Source organism: Gymnoscopelus braueri (genome assembly GCF_963280865.1).
Source record: "Gymnoscopelus braueri genome assembly, chromosome: 13".
Classification (NCBI taxonomy): domain Eukaryota; kingdom Metazoa; phylum Chordata; class Actinopteri; order Myctophiformes; family Myctophidae; genus Gymnoscopelus; species Gymnoscopelus braueri.
Window position 1 is genome coordinate 39,953,662 of NC_137615.1, and position 13,389 is coordinate 39,967,050.

At 38.9% G+C, this 13,389-nt stretch overlaps 3 protein-coding genes across 5 annotated transcripts; all 3 read left to right on the forward strand.

The window, feature by feature from the left end:
* Positions 1-499: 499 nt before the first annotated feature.
* Positions 500-2,910, forward strand: LOC308098899 (E3 ubiquitin-protein ligase TRIM47-like; the record flags this gene model as incomplete). 3 transcript variants are annotated; one of them, XM_080447363.1, is made up of 2 exons in its annotated part: positions 500-576; positions 2,204-2,910. In XM_080447363.1, the coding sequence occupies exon 2, from the start codon at positions 2,212-2,214 to the stop codon at positions 2,908-2,910; it is 699 nt and encodes a 232-aa protein (XP_080303489.1). In that variant the 5' UTR covers positions 500-576; positions 2,204-2,211. The 3 variants fall into 3 exon arrangements, with proteins under 3 accessions (XP_080303489.1, XP_080303490.1, XP_080303491.1); XM_080447364.1 differs by lacking the exon at positions 500-576 and adding an exon at positions 1,483-1,516; XM_080447365.1 differs by lacking the exon at positions 500-576 and adding an exon at positions 1,779-1,888.
* Positions 2,911-2,918: 8 nt separating this feature from the next.
* Positions 2,919-4,317, forward strand: LOC308098898 (E3 ubiquitin-protein ligase TRIM39-like; the record flags this gene model as incomplete). Its single annotated transcript, XM_080447362.1, has 1 exon — positions 2,919-4,317. One exon carries the CDS (start codon positions 2,919-2,921, stop codon positions 3,852-3,854), a length of 936 nt encoding a protein of 311 aa, XP_080303488.1. The 3' UTR covers positions 3,855-4,317.
* A 7,137-nt stretch (positions 4,318-11,454) lies between these two features.
* LOC308099575 (E3 ubiquitin-protein ligase TRIM21-like) lies at positions 11,455-13,118 on the forward strand (the record flags this gene model as incomplete). The annotated part of the gene is made up of 1 exon (XM_080448313.1): positions 11,455-13,118. One exon carries the CDS (start codon positions 11,455-11,457, stop codon positions 13,069-13,071), a length of 1,617 nt encoding a protein of 538 aa, XP_080304439.1. The 3' UTR covers positions 13,072-13,118.
* Between the last annotated feature and the right edge of the window lie 271 nt (positions 13,119-13,389).

Consider the following 13,389-nt stretch of genomic DNA (forward strand, 5'->3'; position numbering starts at 1 on the left):
CGATCGGAGCCCCATTATAAACAAGACCTGGTTCTGCCAGACCCAGAATAAATTCCCTTTTATGCCCATGTATGGACGAAAGGGGGACGGAATTCAGAGGTCCCTTTTATGCCCATGTATGGACGAAAGGGGGACGAAAAAAAGACAGACTTTTATGCCCATGTATGGACGAAAGGGGGACAAAGCCTCATGTAGGCCGACCCCTTGGGTCTGGCAACAAAAAATATATGTAAATATTAAAAATATATATTACTGTTGGTTAATTACAAAACTACATGTAGGCCTACAAGCCCACCAACCAAAGAGCTTGATCAAATTATAGCCTAATAAATATTAATATTAAAAATATTAATGATTCAGCCACCCATGTCTGGACAATTTTTTAAAATCCTTATACTAACAGATTTGGATTTGAATGGGAACGTTTTATTTATGACCAGGGGGAGGAGTCCAAAGGGTTAAGTTTTTGTTAAATTCATCAGGAAGTGCAGACAGACAATACGTTTCAGTATTTAGAATAGAAACTGAAAGCTATTGCCAGCTGTCTGCTTGCGTCCACCACGGTTATTTACAAAGGTAAGAGAACATACTGGGTTTGCTTGTCAAATCATGTTTGACGTGTTTGTAAACATAGCTACTATGTTGGGTTAAAAGTAGCCATGGTTCACATGACGCTCGTCTGTCACAAGCGTCATGGAACCACTTGTTCCTGGTTTGCGATTTCTTTACATTTACAACTGCTACATCTACATAAACGTTCAGATTTCAAATATAAAGTGCTGACCCCCAAGCCACGGATGTAACCAGTTAAAGTGTATGGTCTAAGTACCCGTATCTTCCGTATTGTTCAATAAAAAGCTTTTTAATCCGATCGCCGGCCATTTTTTCCGAATTTTATCCAATGCTTTCAACTGCACGACCTTATCGGTTGGAAGGTGTATTGCACTCTGATGCATTATAAAAAATATAATGGCCGCCGATCGGATTAAAATGCTTTTTATTGATGAACAATACAGAAGATACGGGTACTTGAAGACCGGTGCGCTTCAACTAGTTACATCCGTGGCTTGGGGGTAAGCACTTTATATTTGAAATCTGAATGTTAATGTAGATGTGGCAGTTGTAAATGTAAATAATTCGCCAACCAGGAACAAGTGGTTCCATGACTAGGTTAAAAGACGAGTTTTACATTTTGCATTAGAGAGGAAAATAGTCTCTAGCACAATAAACTATAGTCTGCTACATACTCAATGTTCTTAGAAACGAGACCAAAAAACTGCAACCCGAAACTACCAATATTTACAAGCAACTTAACAGAAAAACAAGCCCAACTAAAATCACTTAACATGGAAAAAACATGTTGGCTCTAGTTCATTAACTAACACTATATCATCCATTCCAAACCATATGCCATTAAGATCAACATAATTGGTTCTGTATACTGTATTCTGTTATTGTTGTTTAGGTTCCTTCAGTGGCTCTTCATCTGTTAACCAACCGGAACAGTGGGCACCAGGTATTTCTGGGCACCATTAAAAAAATAATAATAATTGTATTTGATTTTATATTTACATTTATTTTATAAATGAGGAGCCAATTACATATAATAATTACATTTTAAGGGCGCTCGGATGGCGCAGTGGTAAAGTCCCTGCTCACCACCACGGAGGTTGTCGGTTCGAATCCACCGTGGTACATCCGGCTTTGTCGAGCGGCTATGCAAACACAATTGGCCTGTGTTCGGGGGAGGGAAGCCGGGCGGGGAGGGTGATATTGGTCATTGCATGTAATCCTACAGACTGGGGCGGCACCTGTCAGCAGGGAGTGTTGGGAGGGAGGAGTAGGACGAAGGCCTTACGTCTTCCCGGTGGGGGCTCCTCACTGGCAGGTGAGTCAGTAGGATGCAACAGCAGTGACAACACAGAAATGTGTGTGGGGAGGAATTAATTGGAATAGCGACTACATTTGGGAGAATTTTTTTTTGGCTACTCTAAATTAAACAATTTTCCAAAGCATACATTTATACATCGATGATGCCCAGAAATACCTGGTGCTCACTGAACCTGTTCACAATTTCTCATATATAAACTATGAGCTATATGGGAAAACATGTTGTAACATGTTTTGTTAAATTTATCTTCAACTAAACAGTTTTTAAGTTTCATAATGCTTTATATTTTTTACTTATCTCTGTCCATATCAGGTCCAGATATGGCAACGGCCAGCATTCTCTCAGACGAGCAGTTTCTCTGTCCGATATGTCTGGATGTGTTCACCGAGCCGGTCTCAACATCATGTGGACACAACTTCTGCAAGGCTTGCATTCAACACTACTGGGACAGCAAGGAAATGTTTCAGTGTCCCATGTGTAAGAAGACATTTACCACAAGACCTGAATTGCAAGTTAATACGTTCATATCAGAGTTAGCTGTTCACTTTAAGAAGTCAGTTCAAGTGAACCCCTCAGTTCCAGACTCATGTGCTGATGAAGGATGTGGTGTGCTTTGTGATTTCTGCTCTGAGACAAAGCTCAAGGCTGTTAAATCTTGTCTTATATGTTTAACTTCTTTATGTGAGACACACCTGGAGCCTCACCAGAGAGTTGCAAGCCTCAAGAGCCACACCTTAATAGACCCTGTATCAGGTCTTGAAGACAGGATGTGCGAGAAGCACAGCAGGCTCTCTGAACTCTATTGTAGGACAGACCAGGCTTGTGTTTGTGTCATTTGCTTTAAAACAGACCACAAAAGTCACCAAATTGTACCACTTGAGGAAGAATATGAATCTAAGCTTGCAAAACTGCCTGAGACGATGGCAAAAGTGAAGGATATGATCCTCGAACGGTCTCAGAGGATCAGTGAGATCGAACGCTCAACCGTTACCAGCAAAAAGGAAGCAGAGAGGAGATAGCTGAGAGCATGCAGGTCTTCACTGATCTGATCCACTTGCTTGAGAAAAGCCGGGCAGAGCTGGTTGAGGTGATCGAGGACAGGTATAAATTAGCAGAGCAACAAGCCGAGGCTTTCATGAAAGAACTAAAGATGGAAATCTTAGAGTTTGACAAGAAATGTGTTGAGGTGAAGGAACTCTCACACTCTGAAGATCATCATGGCCTTGTCCTGCTCCTGTCACGACTGAACACTCTGATAAACAAAGACCAGAAGAATAACATTGTTGAGTGGAATCTGTCTGTTGCCTCTTTGAGAGGAGCTGTGTCTCGGCTGCAGGCAACACTGAATCAGGAAATGGAAGAGCTGCCTGACATCAGACTGAAGAGGATTAAGGAATATGCAGTGGATTTGACCCTTGACCCAGACACTGCACATTGTGACCTCATCCTGTCTAAGGATGGAAAAGAATTGAAGCGGGGAACCGAGCTTCAGATTCTCCCTGACAATAAAAAGAGATTTGAGATATGTAATGAAGTCTTTTCAAAGGAAGGGTTCACATCAGGGAAATTTTACTATGAGGTTCAGGTAAAGGGAAATACTCACTGGATTTTAGGAGTGGCAAGAGAGTCTGTTGAGAGAAAGAAAGACAGCAAATTGTCAGTTGAAAATGGATACTGGGCCTTACGGCTGGATGAGGATGACGGAAAATACCGAGCAAATGGTAAACCAGTGTCCAAATTGCCACTGAGAGAGAAGCCACAGAAAGTGGGGGTCTTTGTGGATTACGATAAGGGACAGGTCTCTTTCTATGATGCAGATTTAAAATCTCATATCTATACATTCACTGGCCAATACTTTCAAGAGAAACTGTATCCTTACTTCTGCGTTGATGGTGGTGATGATGATGATGATGATGATGATGGCATCCCCCTAATCATAACTCCTGTACATCATCCAAACTGAGTATAGTTAATCTTTGCTCCTCTTAACCACTTAGGCGATATAAATTTTGTTGTATGATAAATAGCTAAAATGGCAGATCTAAAAGCTTGTGTTGCATCCGGTGAGCTTGTAGATCTGCTATTTTAGAAAATTGGAAATGTCTTTTTGTTGTTGAAACGTTGACATGACATGGCCAAAATAGGAATACCAGGGTTATAGTTAAATTAATTAAATCAATTAATTAGTTTGTCTAGAAATATTAATTTGGTTTGTTGTTTATTGATTGTGCTTTAAAGGAGAATTCCGGACATTTTAAGTGTTATCTTTGATGTGTCGTTACTCACCTACCGACGTAAAAAGTGGCGTTGTTTTTTTCCAGAGATTCCCCTGTCGTCATTTTTTCAACCCCCTCCGTTGTCATAATGGGAGCGCGTGGCTTAGGGAAATTCGTCTATTATAACCGATGCAAAGTTATTTTTTTCTCTACTACTACTCATTGTAGAGTCTCATGATAGTCAAACATGTGCTGAAAGTTCCTGAGAGGCTACCGCTGTTGCCGAACGATTTAACAATGGTTGCTTGTTTCTCTACCTGGCAACACCAAGTTGCCAGGTTCTGGAAAGAAACAAGCAACCAGTGGGGTTGAAAAAATGACGACAGGGGAATCTCTGGAAAAAAACAACGCCACTTTTTACGTCGGTAGGTGAGTAACGACACATCAAAGATAACACTTAAAATGTCCGGAATTCTCCTTAAGTTAAATCATAATTTGTGCACAAATATTTGTTGGGATTGCAATATCTCTCTACAGTATATTAAGTGTAAAAGTGTTTCACTTTAAAATGTGTGGCTAATGTCTGCATTATATCATATGCCTATGCCTACAAATTATTTAGTTCTTGAGTGCATTTAATAACTTAATAAGGCATTCTTTATATAATAAAATACAATAAATGGTTCCATTCTTACAGAAAACAGGTGTATTCTGTTTTGCCTCTTGATTTCATTCTACAAGTGACGTTTCTTGGTGACGTTAGGTCCTTTTTGTAAATTTGTTTGCACCCCTCACTTTGAGCACAGAGCACTTTATGAGCATGTTAAATACTATTTTCTTAGTCTCTGTCTAAGGAGTCTTCCTTAATAGTTAATGCAGCGATTGCATGAGTCTTTTTCTGCCAGTTTTCCATAAATCCACACACAGAATAGGTGGATGTCCCTACCAATTTTACACCATGGCTCTGTAGAAGGCTAGCCATCTATAAGAGGGAGGGTGAGTCTGTTTTGGCTGTCTGTCGGGAGCTCTCTCGCAAACCGCTGGACCGATCAGCGTCAATGTCTGTCCTACTGGCCAAAGAAGTATCTACCTACTACCTTCATAGATGTTTTCACATGTTTTATATTTTTTTGAAATATTGAACGTACATTTTATTATTAATTAGAGGTCAATAGCCTCAGATCAGGGCTGAAAGAAACGGCCTACATTTCATTTCAATCAGTGATGACCTAAGTGGCAAGCTGTCTACATAGCATTCGTCTGTATTATACATCCATACCCCCAAATGTGTGTGTCTACTCGTCGTGTCCAGCCATCCTACTCCAAATTTAGGCAAGACCAACATCATAAATATTACATCATCAATGACAGAGATTTAGAGGGAAGCCATGTGGCCATTATTAGACCCTGTTTTATATGAACAAAAGTCCAATAATGGTGTGGCTCCCATGTGGATCTCTGACATACCTATGATGATATAAGTCTTGCCCAAATATGGAGAGACAGCGGTGGATGTGATAATATAAATCCAGAACTATCTTACAGCAGCCCCATGCCATAATACTGATAATAAGGGCACTTGCATCAGATTTTTGAATTCTAGCATATTGATGACATCATGTTGATGTTTCCAAATTTGGGCACGGTTTTAGTCCGTTCTGAGCCCTAATGACTATCATTATCAAATTAAAGTTGCATTTTAAATTCTAAACATTCCAAACATAATATAATCCTAAAATAATCATATTTCAACTGAGGACCCCCCAAAATAATCATATGTTGGAATAGTAGGAGTTGAGATAAATATTGTGAAAATAGCAGAGCTTGTAGATGTGCACAGTTTTTGCCTCTTTCCTAAATTATTTGACAATTTGGCCAATGTTTGACCACCAATTTGTTGATTACTTTTGATGCAGTAATGGTCTTTTTTCCCTTATTTTCTTTTTAAGTATTAAAAAGGTCTTAAAAGTCCTTAAATTGCCACTTCACTGTCACCTGGGAACCCCCGGGGGGACCCCAGATGATTTAGGGGGGGGTCACCCCCCCAAAATCACGTTGGGACCCGACCCACAGGTTGAGAACCACTGGTGTAAAGTAACTATAAGTATATTTACTCAAGTACTGTTGCCTACTTGAATACAATTATGAGGTATTTTTTACTTTACTGGAGTATTTCCAATTTTCAGTACTTTTACTTCTACTCCACTACATCACAGAGGCAAATATTATACTTTTACTCCACTGCAATTATTTGAAAACTTTAGTTACTAGTTACTTTGTTGATTTTGATTATTATTACAAAACATACATTAACCACTTCAGCCCTATATTCATTTCGGCCATTTGAAAAGGGAGCGTAGGCCTACTTGTGAGCTTGTAGATCTGCAATTTTGTAAATGTTTTTTTTTTTACTAATCTCTTTATTCATCTGCAGATACAAAAGACAGTATATATAAAGACCAGAGAGGTCTGCAATTTTCTGACACAAACAACATAATTGACAACAGTAGGCCTACATTTTAATACATTTGAAAACTTGTGAAATGAGACATTCTGCATAATGAGTACTTTCTACTTTTGGTACTTTGAGTACATTTTGATATCAATACATTTGTACTTTTACTCAAGCCAATTTTGATTTCCGGACTTTTACTTGTAACAGAGTAGTTCTAGTTCTACATAGCAGTATTGATACTTTTACTTAAGTAAAAAAAATGTACCTTTCCACCTAGTTATGACCCAGGGGGAGGAGTCCTAAGGGTTAATTTGTCCTTGACGAGGAAGTGCTGCGCATGTTCAGTGTTTTGAAACCGAACGCTACATGCCACAGCTGTACTTCCACCACGCTTACAAAGGTAATAGAAGAAGCTGGGTTTGTCTAATGTAACATTCTGTTCGTGTTGTTTACATGCTAGCTACATAGGCCTACTTAAGGTTCTTGTACATTCCTAGAAACATACATATTTTTGCCTAGATAATGAACAACGAATTATGGATCCCTGAAAGTGTTCCGACCATTGGCACAACTTAACAAAAGTATATGGTATGGTATAGTGGCTTTGGGTTGATTGATCATGTGTCATTCAGCTCATTCTATAATCCCAATCGAATACGAAAAACGGATTGTTTTGTTTCTCTTCATAAAATATGTATTATATTAATAATAATTATTAAATAATAAAGCCATGTGGTATGCCAATATTGCAATATATTAATTTAAGAATTATATTTTTCTCATTTGACTTAATGCGTGTATCAAACCCAATTGCAGTACCTCAACACATACATCTGAGCAAATAAATGGTACACATGCAGCAGGATAGACCATCATGATCACCTCAAGTTGTAACTATTACCTGATGATGTGTGATACCACCTTCTGTTAGGTAGTTAACTCACTATGGACACTATATAATCCAAACCACCACACAGGTGCTGTAATGTTAAGGTGGCTCCAGACCAAACAGACTCGTTCAGACTATTTCAGACTACTTCAGACTGCAACAGACTGGTATTTGCTTGGCAAAAGTGGGCATTTAATCTGTCAACCGATTTGCCCCATTGAGATGCTAATCTGGGAACCAAAGGCCAAAAAAAAGGAAAAACAGCGCCCTCTGCTGTGCGTTGCCAGGTCTGCTTATTATAAGCGACTTTGGGCTTGTTTCCCTGATGTTCCCAGCGTTTTTTCTTTTTTTCTTCACTGACGTGCAGTGGTGTAAAGTAACTAGTACATTTACTCAAGTACTGTACTTAAGTACAATTTTGAGTTACTTTTACTTTACTGGAGTATTTCCAATTGTCTATACTTTTACTCCACAACAATTATTTGAAATGTTTAGTTACTAGTTACTTTGCAGATATAAATCATTATAAAACATACATTAACCACTTTAGCCTTATTTTATACCTATAAGCTATTTGAAAATAGCAGATCTACAAGCTCACAATGTGTTGCGATGCACACGTTCTGAGCTTGTAGATCTGCTATTTTCAAACATTTTAGTACTTTTACTTTTGGTACTTTAAGTACATTTTTATACCAATACTTTAGTACTTTTAATTAACATTAAGTAAATGTTGAATTCCGGACTTTTACTTGTAACAGACTCAGAGTACATCTATTGCATTGATACTTTTACTCAAGTAAAACATTTGAGTACTTTTTCCACCACTGCTGACATGTACACAACATTTTTGAAAACGGTTATTCGAATAATCAAAAATAAATACATTAATTAATTTATTGAAATTAACACCCAGAAAATAGCCAAAACTGAGCACATTTTGATCTATAAGGCCAAATCTAATTTGAAAAAAATATATTAAGAGTATATGAAAGCCAATTAAAATGTTTATACTAATGGAATCTTACACACCTGATCCCAATAAGTCATCACCACAGCGCAAAAGTAGGTCAAATCAATCAATCTCTCTCTCTGGGAGCGACAACGAGAAACAGTGAATGTAGGTTTTCATAGACATGGTCGTTGTTTCTCTCACATAATCTGGCAACACCGACAGCCCTTTGTTGTCACGTCTTCACCACCCCATGGCTCTACTAGTCGGCCAAAAAGCTGAACATGTTCGGTCGGCTCTGGGTCGGCCGAAAAGACCCCCCGACGGACCCCTAACCGACTGGACGACTATATACGACGCTTCCCGACGCCAAGTCGGCCCAAAATCGGTCTGGTCTGGAGCCAGCTTTAAAGGTAGGGTAAGTGACATTTTTTGGTTAAAACAAAAAGTATTTTGTTAAAAGGTTAAAGCTCTATATTCTGATAGTAATCATTGCTATAGAGTGTTTGTTCAGTAACAGGAGTCTCCCAGTCTCTCCAGCTCTTTAATAGACAGAAAATACATTTTCCGGTAGGTGTCAAAATCTGGAGAAAGTACACATTTTAAAGCTTCATTTTATAGTGTTCCAGTTCCAATTTTGCCTGCTCATTTCTTTGTGTCATCACTTCCAATTTCACTTGTTTAATCTATATCCTGATTGAGTTCTCTATCCTGATTGGATCAAATTGGAAATGAAACTGAAACTGAAACAAAAATGCATTTTCTGTTTTATAAAGAGCTGGAGAGACAAGGAGACTCCTTTTACTGAACAAACACTCTATAACAATGAGTACTATCAGAATATAGAGCTATTTAACACTTATTTTAACCAAAGAAAAGCACTTACCCTACCTTTAAAGGTATCATGACATTCATTTTCACTTTTTTTATTTTCAATGTTTTATTTGGGGTTTTATGACCTCAATTACACCCAAAAAACTGAACTTAAAACATTCAGTGGATTTTCTGTGGTCTGGGGTTTTCTGAATAATTAGGCTGAAAAGTAATCTGAGCTTGGCCCTTCGACAGTGAGGTCACTGTCAAATAATCCCGCCCACTCTCCTCCTCGCCCCTCCCCTCCCCTATCCTTTCCTTTGGGGGGGGCGGAGCAGAGGCGATGATTGACAGGCAAAATCCCTCACCAGCGACACCCGCAGGCAAAGATTTCTTTTTTCATTGCAGTTGAAAAGGCTTTAGAAATGTGAGAGAAAAACACCTGCCATTGATCACTGGAATGGAATTTTCACTTAAAACTTTTTGTACACTTTTGAAGGACCAGGACAAAGACTTTGAATGTGGTGTAAAAGTGAATGTCATTAAACCTTTAAGCATTAAGATCAACCTATAATTGGTAGCCTACTGCAGTGGTTCTCAACCTTTTCAGAACACGACCCCCCAAATAATCATATTTGAACTGGGGACCCCCCCCCCCCCCACACACACACACACACACACACTCTGACAAGCACTTGAAATTGACTTGAGGCTCTGTTCCACAGATACAAAATACAGATTTTCTTATATAATTTGGCCAATGTTTGACCAGTTTTATAGTATAGTCAGTCTTTTCTTTTTTTAATTTTAGAGATCCTTATTGTCACTTTAGAAATGTGCAGATACCCTGTATACACTTATACTGTATGTTGGTTTGTTTACTATTGAGTGAGAAAGCAGATCATCTGCCCCCCACAGGTTGAGAACCACTGGCCTACTGTATATTATTTTTGGATTCCTTGGGGTGGCTCATTTGACCCAATGGCTCGTTTGACTTTCCCCTACTTAGTTATTTTCAGATTATGTGTGCTGTATGGGAAAGGATACTGTAACATGTTTTGTTTAATGTATCTACAACTAAAACAACGGCAGCTTTTAAAGGAGGAGTTCACCCAAAAAATGACTTATTTTCTATCAATTGCACACCCTTAGTCCATGAGCCAGAGCCCCAAAATTGAGCAATTATCATCGAAAGAGTGGGCAAAACCAAACCTATATTAAATTGTTCAGAGGGTCAATACGAGTAAATAAATGTATGATAACCTCACCACAGGAGCAGCTTTTTCATGGTTATCACACATTTTGTAATTTTCCCCATACGTACATGACAGGTCAAAAAATGACAACATTTTAAAAAGAGTTATCATAATGAAACTTCCTGAGTTGATTACTTACATGAAGACAATGATTTATCGTATTACAAGTTTTCTGAAATTGTATATTTAAATATGCAAATTAGGCATTTAGTCCATGAGCCAGAGCCCCAAAATTGAGCAGATATTGAATATTCCCTCGTTAAAAACCTTTGAATCCAACATCTTAACAAAATGAAATAAGTATGTTGACTCTGGCTTTGTCCAATGTTGATTCTGGAAAGTTATGCAAATTTGGGCATATTTTCCTATGCCTAATTTGCATATTTAAATATACAATTTCAGAAAACTTGTAATACGATAAATCATCGTCTTCATGTAAGTAATCAACTCAGGCAGTTTCATTATGATAACTCTTTTTAAAATTTTGTCATTTTTTGACCTGTCATGTACGTATGGGGAAAATTACAAAATGTGTGATAACCATGAAAAAGCTGCTCCTGTGGTGAGGTTATCATACATTTATTTACTCGTATTGACCCTCTGAACAATTTAATATAGGTTTGGTTTTGCCCACTCTTTCGATAATAATTGCTCAATTTTGGGGCTCTGGCTCATGGACTATGAAGCCTTGAATCCATGGATTCTTTTTTGTTTTTGTCGCATTCCTAAGCTAATAATTTGATTCCCGTCTCCTACCGGCTAATGTATCCGGTAGGAGACACGAAGTAGATTATTTGTGTCTCCTACCGGAAATACACACGGTCATCAAATTATTGTCTTAGGAATGCCACAAAAACAAAAATAAATCCATGAAATCAAGGCTTCATGGGGTGTGTAATTGATAGAAAATAAGTCATTTTTTGGGTGAACTCCTCCTTTAAGTTGCAGCATAACTAATGCTTTATGTTCTTACTGTCTAGATATGGCAACTGCCAGCATTCTTCTCTCAGATGAGCAACTTCGATGTCCGATATGTCTGGACGTGTTCATCGAGCCGGTCACAACAACATGTGGACACATCTTCTGCAAGGCTTGTATTCGGCGCTGCTGGGACATCAGGGGCATTTGCCAGTGTCCCATGTGCAAGCAGACATTTACCACAAGACCTGAATTGCAAGTTAATACGTTCATATCAGAGTTAACTGTTAACTTTCTGCTCAATTCTGCTCAAGTGAATCCCTCAGTCCCAGACTGTGGTGTGCTTTGTGACTTCTGCTCTGAGACGAAACTCAAGGCTGTTAAATCTTGTCTTATATGTTTAACTTCTTTTTGTGAGACACACCTGGAGCCTCACCAGAGAATTACAGGCCTCAAGAGCCACACCTTAATAGACCCTGTATCAGGTCTTGAAGACAGGATGTGCAAGAAGCACAGCAGGCTCTCTGAACTCTATTGTAGGACAGACCAGACTTCTATTTGTGTTGTTTGCTTTAAAACAGACCACAAAAGTCACCAAATTGTACCACTTGAGGAAGAAAATGAATCCAAGCTTGCAGAACTGCCTGAAACGATGGCAAAAGTGAAGGATATGATCCTTGCACGTTATCAGAGGATCAGTGAGGTCGAACGCTCAGCCGAGGCCAGCAAAAAGGAAGCAGAGAGGGAGATAGCTGAGAGCATGCAGGTCTTCACTGATCTGATCCACTTGCTTGAGAAAAGCCGGGCAGAGCTGGTTGAGGTGATCGAAGACCGGTATAAATTAGCAGAGAAACAAGCCAAGGCTTTCATGAAAGAACTAAAGATGGAAATCGCAGAGTTTGACAAGAAATGCGTTGAGGTGAAGGAACTCTCACACTCTGAAGATCATCATGGCCTTGTCCTGCTCCTGTCACGACTGAACACTCTGATAAACAAAAAACAGAAGAATAGCACTGGTGAGTGGAATCTGTCTGTTGCCTCTTTGAGAGCAGCTGTGTCTCGGCTGCAAGCGAAATTCGTCCAGGAAATGGAAGAGCTGCGTGACATCAAACTGAAGATGATTAAGGAATATGCGGTGGATTTGACCCTTGACCCAGACACTGCACATCGTGACCTCATCCTGTCTAAGGATGGAAAAGAATTGAGGCTGGGAGCAAAGCCTCAGAATCTACCTGACATTAAAAAGAGATTTGAGGCATGTACTGAAGTCTTTTCAAAGGAAGGGTTCACATCAGGGAGGTTTTACTATGAGGTTCAGGTAAAGGGAAATACTCACTGGATTTTAGGAGTGGCAAGAGAGTCTGTTGAGAGAAAGAAAGACAGCAAACTGTCAGTTGAAAATGGATACTGGGCCTTATGGCTGGATGAGGATGACGGTAAATATCGAGCCAATAGCAGACCGGTGGCCAAACTGTCACTGACGGAGAAGCCCCAGAAAGTGGGGGTCTTTGTGGATTACGATAAGGGACAGGTCTCTTTCTATGATGCAGATTTAAAATCTCATATCTATACATTCAGTGGCCAATATTTTAAAGAGAGACTTTATCCTTACTTCAGCCTTGATAACACAAACACAAACTGCATCCCCCTAATCATAACTCCTGTACATCACCCAAAATAAGGATAGTTAATCTTTGCTCCTCTTAAGTCATATATACTTTGTTGTATGACAAATTGTGAAATGGCAGATCTACAAGCTTTTGGGAGATTTATTGATTTATTTTAGTTGTTAAAATGTTTCTCCTATAATGACATGTCTAAAATGGGGACGCTAGGGTTAAAGTGGCACTGGTGAAAGAGCTGATCTGATGTCTAGAAATATGAATTTGATTTGTTGTTTGTGTCTTTTAACATTAAGTGTTACTTAAGACATAAATACTTTGTTGTATGGCAGCTCTACAAGCTCAGGTATTTTTGAAGATTTCAAAATATTGGGAGA